The 20,928-nt window shown below is 41.8% G+C and overlaps 1 protein-coding gene across 2 annotated transcripts in view; it reads left to right on the top strand.

Moving 5' to 3' along the window:
* Nucleotides 1–20,928, top strand: part of TMEM266 (transmembrane protein 266) — an 80,772-nt gene that overhangs the window by 9,722 nt on the left and 50,122 nt on the right. For both annotated transcript variants that reach the window (XM_058033683.1, XM_058033682.1), the window contains exons 2-4: nucleotides 16,472–16,572; nucleotides 17,543–17,648; nucleotides 19,676–19,864. In XM_058033683.1, coding sequence (XP_057889666.1) covers nucleotides 17,635–17,648; nucleotides 19,676–19,864 — 203 coding nt within the window. In that variant the 5' untranslated portion in view covers nucleotides 16,472–16,572; nucleotides 17,543–17,634. The remainder of the gene's footprint in view (nucleotides 1–16,471; nucleotides 16,573–17,542; nucleotides 17,649–19,675; nucleotides 19,865–20,928) is intronic.

Genomic DNA, 20,928 nt, shown 5'->3' with positions numbered 1-20,928 from the left:
AAATAGAACAGAGTTCAGTAAAAGCTTCTGGGATGGCAGACTGCCTCTTCTGCTGTGCAGTCTCACTGACTCTATCATGCCTGCAGTTCTGAAGGAGTTGAAGAGATTTTTTTGTTTATTGAATTTAATTTTGTATGGGTGTTTGCAGCAATGGGACCACATAGACTGTTTAAACATAGACAGTATTAAAAACCAAACCGAACAGAAAATGCCCAGAAGAATAAACAGTTTGGAAGCTTTCTGACCTGCTGGTGGGCAGAAAGGGAAATGAAGGAGAACAAGAGTATGATTACAGGCAAGTAGGATTTATGAGAGAAATGCCATGTCTTTGTGTCACACACCACACCTTATTTTATTTATCTAGAGGAGAGAGAGTATTTCTGCTGTGTGAATATTTGCTTAGGCTTTTTAATCCTTAATGATCCCAAGGTATAATATGAAATTATTGACTGCAGTGTCAGTAGCTGGTAATTTTTATGAGTATGTCAGAATATCAGCTCAAGTAAGTTTGCAGGTTCCTTGGGCACTCATTTCTGTAAGCTTGTGCTTGGAGGTGACTGTCAGCTTGGGAGAATCCCCAGTGCTACAGAGCTCTGTGTTGTACAGGCTGGGGCACAGCTGATGGTGACCAGACCTTTCTCGTCTGGGTTTTGTCTTACTTTCTTTTTCCCAAGATGGAGTTTAAAAGAAAAGCACTAAGGTGATAAAATTACTGCCTTAAGGGACAACAAAAGTGATCAAACCCACCCAAAGTAATGGTTTGTTTATAAAGTGCAGTGTAGTCAGGTAATCAAAACACATATTCTCTATCTGTGACTGTTTAGCCTGCAGAAGATCAGCCTGCCTTGCAGTGGGGAAGTTGTATTTTCCATATGAGCTGAATAGCCATTTGAGCTGTGATCAGCATTCTGCCTTCCCTGAGGAGATGGCAGTGATTGTAGCATTTATCATACATAAAGGAATCTGTCTTGCTCTATATATCTGCCAAAAGATGTGAAAAATAGAGACCGAGGCGGCAGCATCCGTGATCTCAGTAACCCCTCAGACAGCCAGCCTGATGGTGAGCCAAGGAAATCACTTCCCCCCTGCTCACCTGAGCCCCATATTTAGCCACAGCAGTAGTTTTGAGTTGGATTGATTTAGAAGCCTGTCTGTAAAGGGATCTGCCAGCAGAATATTGGCTGAAAGGTTTGTGTAGTGCATGAAGCTGTCGACCTGTGCTGCAGACACACGAACCTCCAGGTGAAAACAAATTCTTGTTCACACCAGAAATGGAGTACCTGGCTAGAGTGCTGTGGCTTGCATTAAAGATGGTTACTTAAAATTCAGTGACCTAGTGGGCAAGAGTTGTTGAAATTTTGGTGTTCAAGGAGAAATTGTAGCGCATACAATTGTTTTACTAAAAGCAAGGAGTTTGTCTGGGTTATGTAGGATTGAAGAAATCCCAGAATGTAATGCATGTTCTGCTATCATCAAGCAGCCCTGTGTCTGAAGCAGAGACATAAAACCAAGGGCAAAAGTTCTATTCAGGGGAGGAAAGATGGAGCAGAGTGAAGTTGCAGAGCACTTTTTTCATGGAAAAGCACTGAATATTAGAATTTTGCTTTAGTGCTCTGCTCTGTAACATGCTAGCAGAAATGATGGATTGGTGACTCTTCTGACTTGGCAAGATTAGGGCTGCTCCCTGGAAAATGCAGCAGAAGAGCCTCAGAGGCTGCTCTGGGTATGCTCACAGATCTGTGTGCCTTTGCAAGGAAGGGAGAGACAAAAGACTTCATAGCCAAGATCAAAATAAAAAATGGTGTATAAAAGGTGCCATACATGACCTGTTTTTCAATTTCTCTGCTGAGGGCAGTGGAGCTGCATGGTATGTAATTTCTTACGATTTTTCCTTGTATCAAGCTAAACATTCCATTCATTTTTCCCTCGAAGGACTGAACTCTGAGTGTTCTTGTGACTCCAGCAAGGACAGGTCTCTGTAGCAGCAGCAGCTACTGGACCTACATGCTGGACCAAGCTGCTTCCCTTGTGCCTCTTGTGCGTGGTGCCAAAGGTGTTCAAGTTGCTAACTGCTGATTTAAAATCCAGATGAAAGGATGGATGACAACATTTGTATGTCCAAAGCTAGAGTTTGTGTATCCCCTGTGCAAGGAGCATGGCAGTGTTCTCAAGCTTAGATTTTTGACAGTTCTGATTGTTTTGTGTTTGTTTTGGTGCATGGATAAGCGTGTTTAAATTAGTTTTCATCTTTTTTCTGAGATATAGTTTTGCATTTATATAATAATTTATAACTGATTGTTATATATTGTACAACTGAAGTGTTAGAGGAAATCATTCAGGCATGGGTTTTTAATGAAATTAGATCTAGTAACACTGTTCACAATTACAATTTATTTGCCTAGAAAATCCTACTAAGTTTTATCCTTAAATTTGCAGGTTAGCTCTCTTTCCCTTGTCCAGTTTTCACAAATTTCAACTCTGTATCTGCTGACAAAGTGAGTAGGTGGGGTTAAGAAAAGCATTTCAGCCAGTGGACTTCTTGTCATTATCTATAATGTGTGTATGCACACGTGGATCCTGTAATTTTTCTGCCTTTGGAGCTCTCATTAAGTTCATTCTGCTGCAGAGCTTTGAGTTTGATTTGTACTTTCCACCAAGTTGTCTTTGGGATAGCCTCTTATCCCATTGATTTGCTGTGATGTTTTTATGCTAACTGTAGCAAAAGGAGATGTTTAAGGAGAAATATTTAAAGAATTTCAAATGTGCTTTTCATCTTCTGGACACAAGCTGGTACAACAAAAGGGAGAAAAGTCAGCATGATGTGACCAGCCGTCTCTGTAAGCTGTCAGTGGAGCAGAGTTTGAGAACATCTGGACTGTGAAACACACCTCTTGAACTTTCATTGATTGGTTCCTTAGGCTGCCAGCCAGGAAGTGTATTTTTAGATACTTGCAGCAAATTTTATTGCATGTGAGCCAATGCCAGATCCATACTTTGTCAGCTGCTGTTGTTCAGTGAGTAGGGAGAATGGATTTGGGTTTAAGTTAAATAGTTAATTTTGTGCTGCATTGCAGAGTGCAGTTTGTACAGCTGTACCTGGGCAGTGGCAACTAGTCACAAAGCCCAGCACAAACTGTGCTAATCCAGAGGGGAAAACTATTGCCCTGGACACAGTAAAGCAATTTTTTCTTTCACTTAGCTGTGGCCTCTGAAAGCAGAGATGGGAAAAATGTGTCTGTGTGTTTCGTTTTTATGGCTCACCATGTTTTCTTCCAGAACAAAGGGAGGCATATTAATTTAATGGGAAATGAATGGGTTGACTCCTTAGATGAGTGAGATGTGATGCCACAGATACACATCACACTGGAGTACAGCGTTCCTTGGGATTTTGAAACGAGGCACGTTCTTGTTAATAGCAGGAGAGAATGGTTCTGCCCTGCAGCAGTGGGCAGGGCAGAGGTGAGATGTAAATAAAGTGTGGGGATGCCTGAACTGATCCAATCCCAGGGGTTGCCTCTGTCCCATCACATTCCTGAAGGATTCATCTCTTGGTTGAGGGTGAGCTCTGGTTTGGCCTGCCTGTGTTTTTGCCCTTTGGATGCTGCCTGATGCTACTGCTGAGAGGCATCACACTTCCTTTGGACATCTCTCTGTTCTGTGCTCTGTAGAAGAGTGTTTCCAATATTGCTGCCTCTTGAAATCACTTGTTAATGGAGTATCTTGTCAAAACCTTGTTCATCTTCCATTCAAGACAAATTTTCCTGTCCTGAAGCCCTCCCTGTTTCTCATGCTGTCTGTCCTGCAGTTTCTCTCTGTTCAGCATCAGTGTGGTAGGTCCATTAAAGCAGCTTCTGTTGATAAAGTATATAATGTACACTTGTTCAAAAGAGTGTGATCTTATTACTGCAAACAATGCCTCAGATTAGATTAAGTGCTTTGGAGCAGGGGTTATTTCACTTTAAAAAACCACATCCTAAATCACCTAATGTGTCTCTAAGTAGCATGTGAATAACTAAAGTATGGGCTAACTCTCTTGTGTTCATGTCTGTGTTTCATTTCTGTTCATTTAAAAACCAGAGGATTCTGGTTGTCCTTTCCCATCTTGGGCTGCAGTGGAGTTTGCAGTGGATTTTGTCAGCTCTCACTGAGAGCAAATGCCTGGGACCATCTGAGAGCTTTCTACCCTGCACTGTTGAAGTGTTGTGAGCTCTGCAGTTCATAACCTGTCAATTGTCAACATTGCTGTAAAAGTGTGTGTTGAGAGTGAGAATTGTACAAGAGAATGTTTTACAAGGACTGGTGTTTTGGAGCTATGAAGATGAGAAATGAAGGCTCACAAGATATTGCCCCTTTAAATCCTGTATTGGTCTTTGCAGCAGATTGTCTCATTTCTAGTGCTTGTTTTTACAGTGACAGGTGCAGTAAATCTCTCACCTGATGCCAGTATCATTTTAATACCTCACAGATATTCTTGGTTTATTGGAAAATTTGTATGGATTTGGATTTTTATATTTCTGATTCAAATAAGATTTCAAAAGCAATTAATTTTATTTTTGGAACATTTTCATATGTATCTAAAAAAACCTCAAAAACTTACACTTAAAACACTTGAGGTTTTTCTTTCTATTGGAAAGTGGCAGGATTTTTATCAACAGCATGCTACATCAAAGGTCAGAAACTTGAATACTGGTCCAGATATTATCATCTCTTTCCTGTGTTGTCTTGGGCTTTGTGTTTAGTTAGGAAGTATGTTTTCAGTAGCTTATTTAAATTGTATTGAAAGTGCTGGGGAGTCTTCAGCTGAGTTTGATAGATTGTTTAGCAGACAGACAGTGGTTGGTTTGGAGGGGTTAGTGCAATGGTGACACACAAATTATTTCTGAAAATTATCAGAGCTGTTTCACAAGCTCTTAATGATCTTAATCCAGAAAACTAATACAGATGTAGCTTTGCTCTCATCTGTTTTTAACATGTTTTTGGGTTTCCTATATCCTAAAAATATTTAATGAATATACTGGTAAAGTAGTTTGGTTTGGTTTTTTTTATTTTTAATAAAGATGAATTGATAAATCTTAACAAAAGTCTGTTTGCAGCTGTAACAGACATGGTTCTCTTACAAGCAGGTGACTGGTAGGTGTTACAGGTTGAAGAGCAAAAATGTGTTTTATTTATATCTTGACATTTGTTTTCTGTTCTGGGGCTTGCATTGCAGTATGGATCTGTTGCATAACCTTTGCTTGAAAAGCATCCTTTTATCTGCTCAGTGTATTAGACAGAACCTCCTTATTGGATATGGGTCATGGGACTTGAAGCACTAAATAAGATACAGCTGCAGTAGAGCTGAGGAGGGTGCCAGGATGGCCTTGGGTCACACAGTGGCCAAAGCTTTTCTGCCTCTGTGGTGCCACTGAATACTGAAGGACAAAGGGTTTTTTGTGGGGCAGTGTGGTTGGGGTCTCCTGTTTTCTTTATGATCTTCTGTTTTGAAGAAAATAGTTACTAAACAAAGCTTTTTAAGACATGTGTTTTATATACTGCCTGTGCTCAGCTCTAGGGTAGCAGAGTTTGTTGCATAAGCGTCCATTGCACATTTCTCCAGCAGACACTGTGACAGAAGTGTTCACAGAAAATTATTGTATCTCCTTTAATAGATATGTTATAATTATTTAATACACTAGCAAAAGCCACTGAAGTCTGATTTGAAGTAAGTGCCAGGCATTTTAAATGAGAATAACTTTTCTCCATCATCTCCCTGACTGCAATATAACAACTATGGCTGTATATTGAAAGAGAAGCCTAGGAATTAACATGCATGACTTTTAATTGAAAATACATGAGAGGTTTGTATATGCTATTTGTTTTTTCCCATTTTGCTATGATTTTGCTGTTGGGTAGAACAGTTACTCCAAAGTTTACTCGTGGAATTGCTGGAGAAGTTGAGGGCAGATCCCTCTCTGTGCCAGTCCCTGCCCTGAACTTTCTGCCTGTTGTCAGTGGCAGCAGGAGCTTGCTGGGGCAGAACCTCTGGGATTCCTGGGGACACTTGAGGAAGACCAGCTCCCAGGCAGGGATCCATGTGCTGCTGGATGCATCAGTTTGCTTTCCCCTTGTCATTGTGTCTTACCACTACAGTTCCTCTAAATTTATTCCCAAAACTTTTCTAAGGCAGGAAAGTTCCTTTTTTTTTTGTTTGGTTTTTTCCTCTCTCCTCATTCTTTTCCTCCTCCATAAAGGAAGAACTGGGGTCCAGCAGCCATGCTCTGGTCCTGTGAAGGCAGCACCTGCTGTGGCATTGAGGCACCAAAGTCCAAGCAGCTGAGACAGCATCAGAGCATTAACACTTCTGTTTGAACCATGGTGCATATTTTATCTGCCTGTAAGATATCACTGTTCTCACTGCTCTGGGCCTCTCTTGCTCGTGTTTTTCTGGGGCTGTAGTTTTACCATGTGTCTTTAGGGCTGTGGTTCAAAGTGCATTGCAGAAGCCTGAGGGGATACTGAGGTAAGTTTTATATCTGAATCCCAGAGTAGCATCCTCATGGCTGCACAACATGGATTTCTTAGTCTGTTAGCAGTAGCACCAAATTAGTGTCCCACAGCAAAAGCTGGTTCTAGGCTCACAGTTTTCAATCACAATAAGATTAATTTCCTGGGGAATAGTGAACTTTGTGAGCCTTTAGCAATTGAGAAGTTGATTTTAAGTTTATCTTGATGCTGATGCTATCAGTGGAAGAGCACAAGCTGACAGTTCTGCTCTCTAAATCAAAGGGAGTGCATGGGTGGGTGTTCCTGCATCTTCTTTGAAATTTATTCAGTAGCTTGTGATGCTCTGCATTTCCTCATGTGACAAGAATATCAGTCCCCTCTGTTCTTGCAGAGTTTGAAAAAGATGAGAGCTGGGCAGGGATATGGTAATGTTAGGTATTCTTGAGAGGGGAAGAAGATAAATTGGACATTTCTACTTTCCATGTGTGGTTTATTTTATTGCCAGTAGCTGAAGGTGTTTTAATACCTATTTATATGAATAAGCAAATAGCTTCATTCTGAAGGAATTCTGCATGCCTGTACAGGTCAAATGCTTTTTAACATTTTCAGAAAGTACTTCTCTTGCATACTTCACTGATCCTTTTTGTATTCCCTACAAAATAACTAAGGGATCAATTACTTCTAGTAAAAAAAGAGCCCTTGCTTCCTATCCCTTTTCCAGCTCCAGTGGGAAGAGCTGTTGCCTTCTCTGTTCAGTTTGCAGTGGTCAGACTGGGCAGGCTCCAAACATCTGATGGCCACGGGTGTGTCTGGACTCAGAGCCAAGGGGAAGGCACACTGTGCTGCAGGGGGATCCTGGCTCTGTGTGTGTGTCCCTGTGGTGTGTTCACTCTCACACTGCTGCAGGGGATCTCTGGCTCTCTGTGTGTGTGTCCCTGTGGTGTGTTCACTATCACACTGCTGCAGGGGATCCCTGGCTCTGTGTGTGTCCCTGTGATGTGTTCACTCTCACACTGTGCTGCAGGGGATCCCTGGCTGTGTGTGTGTGTCCCTGTGATGTGTTCACTCTCACTCTGCTGCGGGGATCCCTGGCTCTGTGTGTGTGTCCCTGTGGTGTGTTCACTCACACTCTCCTGCAGGGGATCCCTTGCCCTGTGTGTGTGTCCCTGTGGTGTGTTCACTCTCACTCTGCTGCGGGGATCCCTGGCTCTGTGTGTGTGTGTCCCTGTGGTGTGTTCACTGTCACACTCTCCTGCAGGGGATCCCTGGCTCTCTGTGTGTGTGTCCCTGTGGTGTGTTCACTCTCACACTCTGCTGTGGGGAATCTGCCCCAGCTGACAGGGCTGCACTGGCTGGGCTTGGCTCCAAGTGCTTCCCAGGACTGCCTGGGCTGGGCCTGCTTGCTCCCAGCTTGGACCCAGTCTCCCACCATCAGTACTTGGTGGCAGAAAGCTGGCCTGTAATTTGCAGTAAGTGCATTCCATCACCTGCTGAGGGAAGCAGGGTGACCTGGTTAAATGCACCAGACATACATTAAATAATGGCTGTCAGTACTCTGCCTGCTGGAATAAGGTGGTTAAATGTTGCGTTTTGGGCTCCTGGTGATCAGGAAAGACTCTGCCAGCCAAAAGCAGTACAGCTGTTGTGTCCCCATACCTCTGTGAGATAACTTGCCTCTGAAGTACAAGACAGATAAGAATTCAAGAATTTTAGTGTTTTTAGAGTGGAGTTTATCCTGTGTACATCACCAGGATTATATGCTGCAACTGCTCATAAATTTGCATTCCAGACAGCTGGGTTGTTTGTTTCCAAAAGCAGAATTACAAAGCATAACACTGTCCAAGAGAAGAGCAATAAATTTCACATCAGTGGGCTAATTGTTATATACTTGCTTTTAAGATACACTGTAAAGCCATAAATTAATATAAATTTATTGCATTTTGTCTGGAAGGTTGCCCATAATACTTTCCAGGAGTGACAAGACAGATATTTCTCACAAATATATTTGTGATTTTGTTGGTTCTTAGAATGAAATCTTTGGTTCCAGATGCCTGTTTTGATTTGCCTAATAACTGAATTTAGTACCAGTCTAGTTTGGTTTCTTTTGGTTCTGTACTGCTAATTATGTGAAAACCAGAAATGGTCTAAAGAAGTTACTTCTCACTCTCCTGCCTAGCCAGAAACATCATATTTATGGGCCTCACAGAGTCATAATTGGCAAGATGCATTGAAATCCTCAGCTTCAAGAGATGCCAACAATTTCTTATGAGACTTTTCTCTGTACTTTCTCCCATTCTTATTGTAGTGTTGTGAATCTTTTGTATTTTCATTGACATTACGTTCTCTAGAAAACTAGAGGATACTTTTAAGATTTAATTCCAGAATCCATTAGGCCCAGGATCTGAAGAAAATTAAAATTGATAGCTTGAGGAAGAGTCTTAAGGTTGAAGGCTAATGACTTAAAGACAATCTCAATGTTACATTAATCTAAGAGTATGATCAGAAACTCAGGCAAGAGTTAAGCTCCAAGTAAGATGGGCAGCACTTATGGTGGATGAAAATTAAAATGTAGTGAGTTTTGTCTGTTCTTCTGACAGGTGGTGACAGACACTGGTGACTAAGACAGATTGCCCTGAACTGACACACACACACCTTGTACTCTGGGTATCTCAAGGATTTGTTATTCTGCTGCTGTTAAAAGCCTGAGTGAATTTCCAGCACTGTCCAAATAAAATTTGCTGTTGGATTCAAATGAACTTCTGTTCTTCCCTCAAAAGCCATCAATAGGCTGCAAAAATTAGGTTCATGTGTGATAAACTCAAATCTAGTCAGAGATGACCTGAATAGACCTAAAAACATTAATTCTGGCATGTTCTAGAGGGTACATATTTTTTCTACACTATTCTAAAGAGCAGCTGGATGATCTTTCTTGGCTTGAAAACAAAAAGATGTGGCTGCAGGTTTCTGGTTTGACTTTTCACTGCACTTCCAGGGAGTGGGAAAAAGAGAACTAAAAACAACATCCAAGGGTTGACTCTTGACAGACTAAAGCAAACCAAACTGCTTTGAAACTAAATTGGTGCTTGATTTGCTTCCTGTAGTAACAATTGGTTTAATGCAACTTGACTGGGTTAGTGTCATTCCCAGAAATGCAGTTGTTTTTAGCCAAGGAAATATAAACCAAATTTTGGGTTTCATATGGGGGGTGTGCATATGGGTTTTTTTTGTTTGAGGGGGTTTGTTTGTGTGTTCTTTTGAGAAACAGAATTTGTGACACAAACAAGTCACGGTTTGTGGAGGCAGTGCCTGTGTTATGAAATTTATCCAAATGATCCCTGGACTCTGTGCTGAGTCCATTTAGTTTCCCAGACCAGACAAAGTGAGATGTTTTCAGTGCAGTGGAGCTGTTGATGCCAGGCTCCTTCCTATCAGCAGGTGCAGTGGCACATTTCAAACGCAAACTGACCCTGAGCTGCCAGGGCTGAGCCCGGGAGCAGCACCCACAGGTACCCAAGGCCATGGTGCCCCTTCCATCCCTGTCTGTGCTGAGCACAGGACTCCTCCCTCCCCTGGAGCCCTGGCTGGCCCAGGTGCTGCTCTGTGTGTGCAGGTTTGACCTCACACAGCCAAGGTCCCCCAGCCGTGAGCAGAGCAGGGATGCTCAGCTGTGCAGGGAAGGGCTGGGAGCCCTGTGCCCAGTCCTGCTGGGAACAGCCTGCTTGGGGCTCTCCCTGCCTGAGGAGGCCCAGACAAATCTGTGAAGGGACCTTTTAGCTGTGTGATTGTTCTCTGCACTCAAGAACCCTGTGGTGTTCTTTTTCCCCTGGGGAATCCCTGTGGGCATTTTTTCTACCACGCGCAGGAACTATAGATAACTGTGGGGATCACCAATTTATTACAGCTAAATACAAGCAGTTTGTAAAATGGAAAGGGAAATGGCATGCTTGGAATTACTCCAGAGAAAGAGATCAAATGAATAATCTGGCTGAAGGAATGCCTTTTATTTATTGAGGAGCTAAGAGCAAGCTTGCTATTTGGATAGCCTTTGTGGATGGACAAGTTTTGCATATCTTTGAGATCCATAGTGCTCTCAGTATTTGCTGTGGTTTTAAACTGAGAACACCTTTTCTTTGCCCCATGGCATCTTCTGAACTAGCAGCACTGTGAGTTGCTGCAGTACCTGCCAGACCTGTGCCTTTTCTGGAGAATGCTGGGAGTGTGTGAGAACCATGAATTCCAGCAGTGCCAGTGTGCACCATGGAGCATGAGCTGAGTGAGAGCCCAGAAGAGCTGTGGGCAGCTCTTGTGGTGAAAGCCTCTTGATGCTGGAGCATTTGCAGGTCACAGGACCTCTCTGGAGAGCTGCTGCACAATCCCTGCCTCCTCCCCAGCTTCCATGAGAAGAGAGAGCACAAAGAAGAAGCATGAGTGGAGCTTTTTATAACCTTCCAAAACAGAGCAGCTCCTCCTGCTTCTTTTGGTCTGGAAGTGCTGTGTGCTGCACACCTGCAAGCTCCTTGGAAGAGGGTGGGCTTGACTGGGCTCTCCTCAGAGTCTGTTTTGCATTAATCCCCCTCTAAAGCCTTGGTTCCAGCTACTCTTATTTGTTCTGTACTCCAGATTTGCAGTACTGAAATGTTCAGGATTCAGCCAATGATCATATTGCATTTGTGATGAGATTATTAACTGTGCACAAGACAATTTTTCTCTTTTGGCCCATCTAGACTTCTCTCTAGAAAGTGAGAGTCCACTTAGGAATAATGAGGGTTTTTAGTTACATAATTACATGCTGGTTTTTCTTCCTTGAACAGTGTTCTGCTTAATTTCAGCATAGAGTTTGATTCCACAAGGGAATAGAATTATGACTGCATGAGCAAGTGCAAATCTGCCATTTCCTAATTTGTGAATGCCTGACTTTTTTTTCCCCCCCCAATCTAAATACCTTTCCTGCAATGGAGGAGTTTTTCCCTTTTCTTTTTTTTAAGTGTGGTGTATTTAAAATTTTGCTCTCATTCCCTCCATGAACAAGATGCAAAATTCAAATGTCCTTTCTTGGAAATAAAAAGCTCCTTCTCTTGTGCCTCTTTTCTTTTGGACACTGCATAGGAATGTTAAAGATTAATGAAGTTAATTTGCTTTTTGTTTTCTGTGTGGCATCTCTGCATTCATAATTGACAAATCTAATACCTCATAAAATTCTTGTCTTATATAAAGCATTATGGAAGGTCAGTTTAATCAAAATAGGTTTTTTTTTTAATATCATACCCTGTGATTTTTCTGTTGGGGGAAAAAGAAGAATCAATTTTGTTTAACGCAAAGTAAAGCACGGAAGTGCTGGAACCATGCTGACAATTTTGTCAGGCTTTCCCCTTCAGAAGTACAAGTTGCTGGATTCCTGAAGGGAACACTTTTGGCATATATGACCAATTAAACTTTCTAAATGCAGATGATTGGAGCCAATTAAAATTCTCAGGACAAAAACAGTTGTGATCCCAGGGGACCTGGGAATTCCAGTTCTTGGGGAAATGCAGCTTGCAGTAGTGGCACTGACTGACCACATCAGGTTTGTGGTGATGCTCAGGATGATATCCATGATATTAATCACCAAAAAAATCTGGCTTGGCTATTTCCCAAGAGCTCAATGTGTAATCACTCTTGCAGTTTCACTTTGAAAGCATCGGGGGTCATGTCTGTTTAGGTGTGTCCCCTACTCTTGTTACTCTTATTTCAAATTATTCCTTTTCTTCCTGTTTTTCTGAATAGCTCCTCTCATCTCTGGGATTGCCCAGCTGCCACACCAGTAACCATCATTGGCATTTAGGCTTCAAAGTGTATCAGGCTTTCAACCTATAAACTGAGATAAGAATGTAACTTGTTTGCACAAAGGGAGCAAAATTCTGTTTCTTGATGTGGACTAGATTCAGAGTAAAAAGCTCCAGTGTGACACAAAAGGAGAAAAAACCCCAGAGCAGCCCTCCTGAGTCTCTTCAGTGATTTCATGCTGCATGTTTGCTCCAGTTGGATATTGCCAATGGCCAGGGCTCTGCACATCATCTTGAACTATTTCTGATGTGAAATCTTTCTGCTCTGTGTGCTTTGTTTCTTTGGCTGTGCACAGTGCCTTGCCCTGCACTCTCACTTTTGCTGGCACAGCTATTTTTGGAGCTGTACTATGACCTGTATCAGGGAAGCCATCCTGCTTTTTTTTTTTTTTCTTTGATGGATGGGGGTGTGGGCAGAGGAAGGAGATGGAGCTGGTGAGAACACAAGACTCCACCTTGCAGCAACATCAGTGTCCCCTTGAGTGGGGCCTGTGGCATTTCCTTTGAATGCAAACTCTGAGCCTGTCCAGCTGTTTTAAGCTGCTCTTGGGAGACTTATTACAAGAACATGTCAGAATTTGGTTTTGTGCAAGGGCACAAACTTGGGTGCTTCAGTCAGCATCTGAATTTTGTACAGGAGCTTACAGATTCATGATAATTCGCCTCAGAACATGAGCAAGTGCAGCAAACAGCTCTGAATCATGTCTTGACTTCAGCTCAGCTGAATAGGGTACAAGTTAGGAGGGACTTTGGTGCAAAAGGCTTAAATTAAATAATCTTCCTACTCCCCACCCCCAGCTGGGCCCACTACATTGTGACACATATTTTGTAAGACTGTGCTTGAATCAATGCTAAAAGCCATGGTTTTCATGCACCAGTGGAGTATAGATTTTTTTTTTTTAAGTTTGCTATTGGAGTTTTGTTTTTTGTTTTAGCTTAGTGTATGTATGCCATGTGCTATGCTTCAGCATAGGCTTTCCAAACTCTGTTCTATGCTTTTTGTTGTTTCAGCGAGATTTTATCTCCCATTAGCAAGCTGCTGCCAAGGTGTGGTGACTGACAATAGGAGATCGATGTAAACATTAACAAATGAACTGGGGCACGATGTGGCTGGGCAAGGCCAGCAGCAGAACCTTTGCTCCAGCATGACCCCAGCACCTGCACAGGGGGAGCTGAGGGCAGGGGTTTGCCAGGGCCCTGCACAGGAGAGGGGAACAGCACAGCCAGCCCAAAAACTCCTGGCAGGAGCCTTGGGAGCACTGCCATGGGTAGTGAGGGTGCAGGGAACAGAGCAAAGCTGGAGGGCTTGCAAGGCAAGGACAGCACTTGGAAGCAGTTTGAAGATCTTGCCTCAGAAAGAGCTCAGTGGTTGGGCTACAACTCCCTTGGGTGCTAAAGAGGGTGAAGAGCTGTGATCCCACACGTTTGAAGCTGGGCTAGCAGTTGCAAGCTTAGATCAGCTTCCCATCAGATTGCACTGTCCTCTTGGTACAGACAGGACATCAGTCATTTAGTGCACTGAATGTTTCTGCTTGTTACACTGCTTGCACTAGAAACTAGTGGCACAGTTCTTTCTTTTGTCAGAACTCCCTTCCAAACTGTTTCTGTTAAACTCTGGGAACTGCTCCTGCTGCCCCATCTCCCCTGGAAAGCCAGGGAACAGCAGAATTGCTGAGCTCTCAGGGGTTGGGCATTGCCTGTGCTCACGTGGCAGCTCAGCCAGTGCTGTGTGCTGCCTACTCTCAACTCTACCAAGTGGGGAAAAAAGCCAACAACTCTGGACCTGTCAGTAATTCCATCAGATGAGACCATGAGAGATGAGGCATTTTTGTCTACTGAGCATTGAGTATGTTAGGTGGGGAAAGGGCTGCATGGAAAAATTTTCATTCAGGTGATGGATGGAATACCCAAAAGTTGCTCTTTGTTGGCAGGGAGAAGAGCAATGTCATTCCACTCTTTGCCTACAGGAAAATCCTGTAGGAATGCAAGCAGGAGATAAGTTTAAAAGAATAGAATTTCCCTGCTGATCCCTGCTGCCAGTTGCAAAGAAATTTCTTGTGGAAATTTCAAGTTGTTTATGTTGCTCTGAAATGTGATTTTTTTTTTTAAAGGAAGTTAAAAACAGATAGATGAGGTGGAGTGGATGGTAAAAAAAAATGGTTTTGCAGAATACCAGTATATATTAAGATACTTCTTTATGTTGCTTGCATGAAGCCTGGAAAGAATCATGAATCACAGTCATCCATTTAGGAGATAGATAGATAGATACATATACACAACCTATTACATCTCTTTTGTCTTCTTACTGCACTTGCTGACTTGTCTCCTGAGCTAACCCATCAGTAATTTCCCAGCGGTTACTCACGTTTGCACTGTGCGTTCCAGGAGGGCTCCAGGAGCTCGGTCCCCGTCTCTCCCTGTCCCTGTTGGCTCCCCGGGGCACGGAGCGATCCCGGGCTGGCGCTGGACTCTGCTCCCTGTGCAGGGCGAGCTCTGCCTGCAGCGCTGCCAGCTCCGGCAGGGGGCGCTGGCCTGCCCTGGGGCTGCTGCCTCTGCCCCAGCCCGTCCCATACACTGTAAAGCCATAAATTCATATACATTTATTGCATTTGGTCTGGAAGGTTGCCCATAATACTTTCCAGGAGTGACAAAAGAGAGATTTCTCACAAATATATTTGTGATTTTATTGGTTCTTAGAATGAAATCTTTGGTTCCAGATGTTTGATTTGTCTAATAACTGGATTTAGTACCAGTCTAGTTTGGTTTCTTTTGGTTCTGTACTGCTAATTATGTGAAAACCAAAAATGGTCTAAAGAACTTTTCACTCTCCTTCCTAGTTAGAAACATATTTATGGGCCTCACAGAGTCATAATTGGGAAGATGCATTGAAATCCTCAGCTTCAAGAGATGCCAACAATTTCTTATGAGACTTTTCTCTGTACTTTCTCCCATTCTTATTGTAATGTTGTGAATCTTTTGTATTTTCATTGACATTACGTTCTCTAGAAAACTAGAGGATACTTTTAAGATTTCTAAAGGCCTTTAATTCCAGAATCCATTAGGCCCAGGATCTGAAGAAACTTAAAATTGATGGGTTGAGGAAGAGTCTTAAGGTTGAAGGCTAATGGCTGAAAGACAATCTCAAAGTTACATGCCAAGCTGGAAACACAATTCTGAGCTGGAAAACACTCTTCTGCTTAAATAAAAATGTGCTCCAGCTTTGGGAAAGCAAGAGAAAGGAGGGACAAATATTTCATGTTTGTGTCCTGGCCCGTTCCCCAGAATCTTAGGATTAATATAAAAAATAAGATTCTTAAAATCCTGAGGTACAGTTTGTGTCACTGCTTTCTTTTCTAAGTCCCCTTTGGACGTGAGGCTGGGGTTGCCAGCACTGTGCTGTCTCCTGAACAAATGATGAGGTTTTACAAGGTTAAGAAGCTTCCACATGTACATTTGTCTGTCCTCTGAGGCCAGTTTCCATCAGTCTTATTCCTATTTCCTAAATCAACTGGATCCCCCTGTACTTTTTACTCCCCAGGCCTGTAAATGCAGTTAGAGCAGGATTCTGTTTTCTCACTCTCAGAAGATAGGTGCACAGTATCTCATGCCTTGACCATTTTCTCATACTGAGTGCTTAGATGAACTGATTTGGGTAAAATTTTTCATTCAGAATTGTTTGGGGTTGTTTTGTGTTGTAAAAATGTCAGCTGAAGGTGAGATGTTAGGGAGCTAACATAGCAAAACAAGTCTGAGTCTTATATTGTAGTTTTGCTGTGCTGGTAGGTGCAAGAGTTTGTATCAGAAAGCTCTGTGTGATTGAAATATTCACAAATTTAGGCAAATGTTTTAGTATTTTGCTGCCTTAGGGGGTATAGTAAATGAAATAATTTAAAGTGTGCAAAGACCAGGGAATAGACTCCCATTCAGACTTGAATGGATATGAAATCAAGTTTCTGCTGTGTTAGCAAAGCTTTTATCTGAAAAACATTTCCTTCTTACTCCGTCCGAGATTGTAAACAAATGGAAGGTTTGTGTCTTTCTAAAGTATGTGTAGTCTTTTGTTTTAAAGTTGTCCTTTTCATATGAAATTAAGTTTTTGGCTTACTTATCTACCTGAGGAGGGTGATCACAGTGTAGAACTTTTTTTCTTGCATCTTTTTCAGGTACATTATCTGGAAAATGTGAAAATGCATTGGCTACATTTTGCATTTTTGTAAAATTACAAAACATGGAATAAAGCCTTGGAAATGGCTCTACAAAAGATGTAAGTTCAATTTTACTTTTTTGTATGATGTGATTGTTAAGGATCTTAATGTAGCTACATTTGTATGTCTCCACTGTAAATACTTGACTAACAATTCAGCCTGTAAGTGATGCTAGGGTAAAGTTTAGTATAAGAGCATTTTTCATGCTTATTGGTGTTATTGTAAGCAATTCCAATTTGCCAGTATTTATTTCTGTTTAATCAAAATTAGAGTCTGTTTTTCTGTTACTTTTAAAAATTTTGTAGCATCTAATCTTCCTAATAGCTTCACAAGGTCTCTCAAGATTTTTAAGAGCTTTTGTTTGTTGTGTGGTATTCCTTGTTTTTCCTGCTCCCAAAACCTGTGTATCAGTAGGTTTCATTCTCACAGGCTTGTCCTCTTTTGCTCTGGTGGCTGTGCATTGCTTCCAGGTACAGGACAAGTGGAGATTTTGCCTTTTCCAAATGTGTTACTGGGTTTTGTTGATCAGAATACTATCCTGATAACAGCCCATCTAGAATGTTTGATGACATGATTTAATTTTTGGAAGAGACTGCCTAAGATGGCAAAGGGAGTCAAGAACAGTTCAAACTCAAAAATGGAGAACAAACCCCCAAACTTCATTGACAATGAAGTTTGTGTAAAGAATGTGTAAAAATTTGTCTTCCAATAGAATTTATGCTCCTGAAGCTTTCTCTGAAAATCCCCTTCCCCCTCTGATCTTGGTTATTTTCTCAACAATCTGGTGGATTGAAACATGACCTTGTTCTTATGGAATTATGTACATGTCACTGTGTAAAAGTAAATGCACTGTAACTTTACAGCTTCCATAATATGGAGGAATTATCCTGGAATAAAAATACTTTGAAAAAGAATCATGGGAGGGGAACGAACCTGTTAATCACATTTGCAACGTGACAACAGAAGTCAGTGTAGCCCTTTGGATTTCTGTCAGCTGTGTTTCAGATAACCTTGTTTTGCTTCTCACAGAGACCTAATCTTGCCAAGCTAGAGCTTTAATGCAGAGCAGCTGGAAGTAGTTAAACATTGGAAGCACTGCTGATCTGGTTGCATCCTCCAACATGACCAATCCTCAGTAAGTACCATGTGATACAAATTACTTTAAAGGAAAGGGAACAGGCTGCTACCTGGAGGACAGTGATGTGACATCCTGGAGGTTTTCTATTTGTCTAAAGATTGTGAGTTAGCAGAAACTCCATGGATGATGCTGTAAGCATGTCTGATGTGCCTTACTAACAGCAGTGGCTGAAAACTAGTATGTTATGTTATTTTCAGATCTGTTTATTTCTCTTGCCACCAAATCTGTCTGTTTGCTTTTCTTTTCAATCAGATCAGCCTTTATTTGTCATATAGTCTGTCTGAGAATAAGAAACTCAGTATTGTTGGGAGAGGGAAGGTTGCACCAACCCATTTCCTGTTTCTTTTATGCTACTGGAAATTGGATCATTGCATGCTCTTTCATGCAAAACTGAACCAGCTTGGACTTACAAAGGGAGAGGTCCACAGGATGGCATTAAAAGTGAAAAGCAAAGAAAATTCTTGCTAAAATTAGCTTTTACCTCTGTGTTTCTGATTTCAGAATCAGAAGATTCTTGTTTACAGAAGAATGCAGTTCTGTTGGAAGTTAAAGAATCTCATTACTTTCCATTATTAGTTGGACATGAATAAAATAAAAGCTTTTAGGTAGTTCAGATAGTACTTCCTTTTACCTTCTTTTTCTGCCACAGTATGGCACAGCTGCAGCCTTTCCCTGCCAAATACTCTACATATAACAGCATGTTACTTTCTTGGTAACTCTGGCAGCAGTTAGTTCCTTTTCATTCAAGAATAATGTCTTCCATCTGAAAGAATTAGTCTAATGGTAAGACTCAGATCAGTGGAAACTTTCAGCATAGAACTTTAGTTCCTTCACCCACATTGTTAAATGATATCCTTATACAAGATGTACCAGTTAAGTGATCTTCTGAAGTAGCCTCTTATTTTGGGGGGAAAAAAAGGAACTGCTAAAAAGGTTGCTTAAATTGCTGGAAGATTTTAATAAGCTTCTTTAAAATAAAATGCCAATGGCAGTCAAATAACACAGGATGCTAAGAACTTTTTAACTATGGAGTAGTTAAGAGTATCTTTATACCTGCTGTAAACCTCCGACAGTAGCCTGAGATTTCTTCCAAAGTTACCAGGCTCCCCTAGAAGAAAGCTGGATAAGTTTGTGCTTGCACATCCTTGGAATCAAACAGGGCAAGCAGCTTTGCTGGGTGCTGCAAAGATCAGCCCTTGACATGCAGGCTGTCTCCTGAGCCACGTCATGCTGTGCATGCACTAATGCTAACAGCTAAAATTCCTACAGAAGTCGTATCTTGTTCTAAATGTGGGAGACATACACATTGTCAGACTGTTTTTAGCTGCATGGAGTTCCCATTATTGATAGTGGGCTGCTGTAAGAATACCTGATCAGATTTAGAAGCTGTGCATAAGGTTACTTAAGATAATCTTTATGGAGGAGGCCATAATTCTCCTGAATCACTGTTCCCTTTCAGTACTATTTTGAAATAACTTGTAACAGAATGATCCTTTTTAGGTGAGTGTAACAAAGTTGCCATCCATCAAAACTGTTTGAATCAGTATTCAAATCTGCTGGAGGAGGGGTCTGACTGCACCTAGTAGCTAACAGTTGGTTTGTATAGAGTAATTAAAAGGCCTAGCTATTCACTGCTCACCAATCTAACTTAAAAAGCAGTGAGTTTTTAGTTGGCATAGTTACATGTCTTCTTTCTGTTTTCCATCAATATTTTCCTTTTGGGCTTGTGCATTTTTTCTCTATTTGTTTATACACAGCCATTTCTATTTAGTGCTTCTGAAGCGGATTCAGCAGAGTGAAAGTTGTTCTCCTGTGTGAGGTTTCTGTTGATTACAGTGAGATCTACTGAAATTTGGAGAGATTTGATCTTCCTCTTTAATGACAACACCTCCTCAATGACCTTGCAGAGGCCTTTGAAGTTGTTGGCTCTTTAGGATTCCATGAAGTTCTTGTCTCTAACTACCTTTTACTTGCTTGCTCTTTCTATTTGTTTCTGTGTGTATGTGTCTTTATTACTTTTGCAGGCCTACAATTGAAGGCAGTGTTTCAGAAGTTGAGATCATTTCCCAACAAGTGGAAGAAGAGACCAAAAGCATTGCTCCTGTGCAGCTTGTCAATTTTGCTTATCGAGATCTACCTTTAGCTGCACTTGATCTGTCTGTGGCTGGGTCCCAGCTTTTGCCAAATTTGGATGAGGAGTACCAAAGAGAAGGGTAAGTACAAAGGGCAGATTTTTGTCATCTAGTTTTAGGTTACAGGACTTTCATGACCTGTTAAACAGCAAACCTTAAGCTGGATAAGTGCAGCCAGTTGTCCTTAAACTCTATGTAAAATTATTGTCACAGGAGGGAAGAGACCTTTTCTAATATCACTAATCTGGGCTGGTTCAGAGCTGTTTTATTGTTTTAAGTGGTTCATAGGTACTGTTTGACCACAGTCTGGAAGCTTTATCTCAGGAAAAAACAGCTGAAATACCTGGCCTGTCAGACAAGCAGAATAGTCTGGTGAAAGCTCCTTGAGAAAGGTGTTTGAGGATGCTGAGAGTTGGCTGCTGTGACTCTTGGAAATAACTGTGCATCTCCTGACTGAGAGATAATGGCTGGTACTGCTGATTGCAGGGCAGAGAGTGTACTTGCCACCCAGTAATGTGCATTGTGTCGTTTGCTGATGTGAGAATGTTGTCTTTGGTAATGTGCACAGTATATGCATACTGCTCCTGTTTTCATAGAAAGGTGTTTCCAGGTTCATTGCAATAAAAGATCCTAATCAGTTCATAGCATGTGCCCAAATATAGCCCAGTGTCAGATTATGTAGCACTGATGTCCTACAGGACATTAGAAGTCATCCTTATGCCTGGTTCAGACTTGAAGTGGCTGTAGGTGCACTGCTGTACTAAATTCTTCATGAAAGATTTGGGTCAGCTGGAGAGAATCCAGAGGAAGGCAGTGAGAATGATTAGAGGCTCAGAAAACCTGCTGTGGAGTACTGATTGGAATAACTGTGTTTCACAAGACAAAGAGACTTTGAGGGGAGCTTCCAAGAGCCTTCAGTGGGGAAGGGAGCAGCCTGGTACTGATCTCCATGATGTTCAAGGCAAGAAGTAAAAAGCTTGAAAGCTTGAATTGCAGCAGAGGGCAGTGAGGGCAGCAGAGTGCTGGGGTGGACTTCTGGTGTGTGTGGGAAGGAGGGGATAGAGGTACAATTGCTGGATTGCTGATCAGGAGGGTGCATTTGCCAGGAATGATAACTCTGTGTTTAACATCCCTCGGGACAGAAA

This window comes from Melospiza georgiana, chromosome 13 (genome assembly GCF_028018845.1).
Source record: "Melospiza georgiana isolate bMelGeo1 chromosome 13, bMelGeo1.pri, whole genome shotgun sequence".
Taxonomy (NCBI): Eukaryota; Metazoa; Chordata; class Aves; order Passeriformes; family Passerellidae; genus Melospiza; species Melospiza georgiana.
The sequence above is the reverse complement of the archived record's forward strand: the minus strand, read 5'-3'. Positions and strand labels throughout refer to the sequence as shown.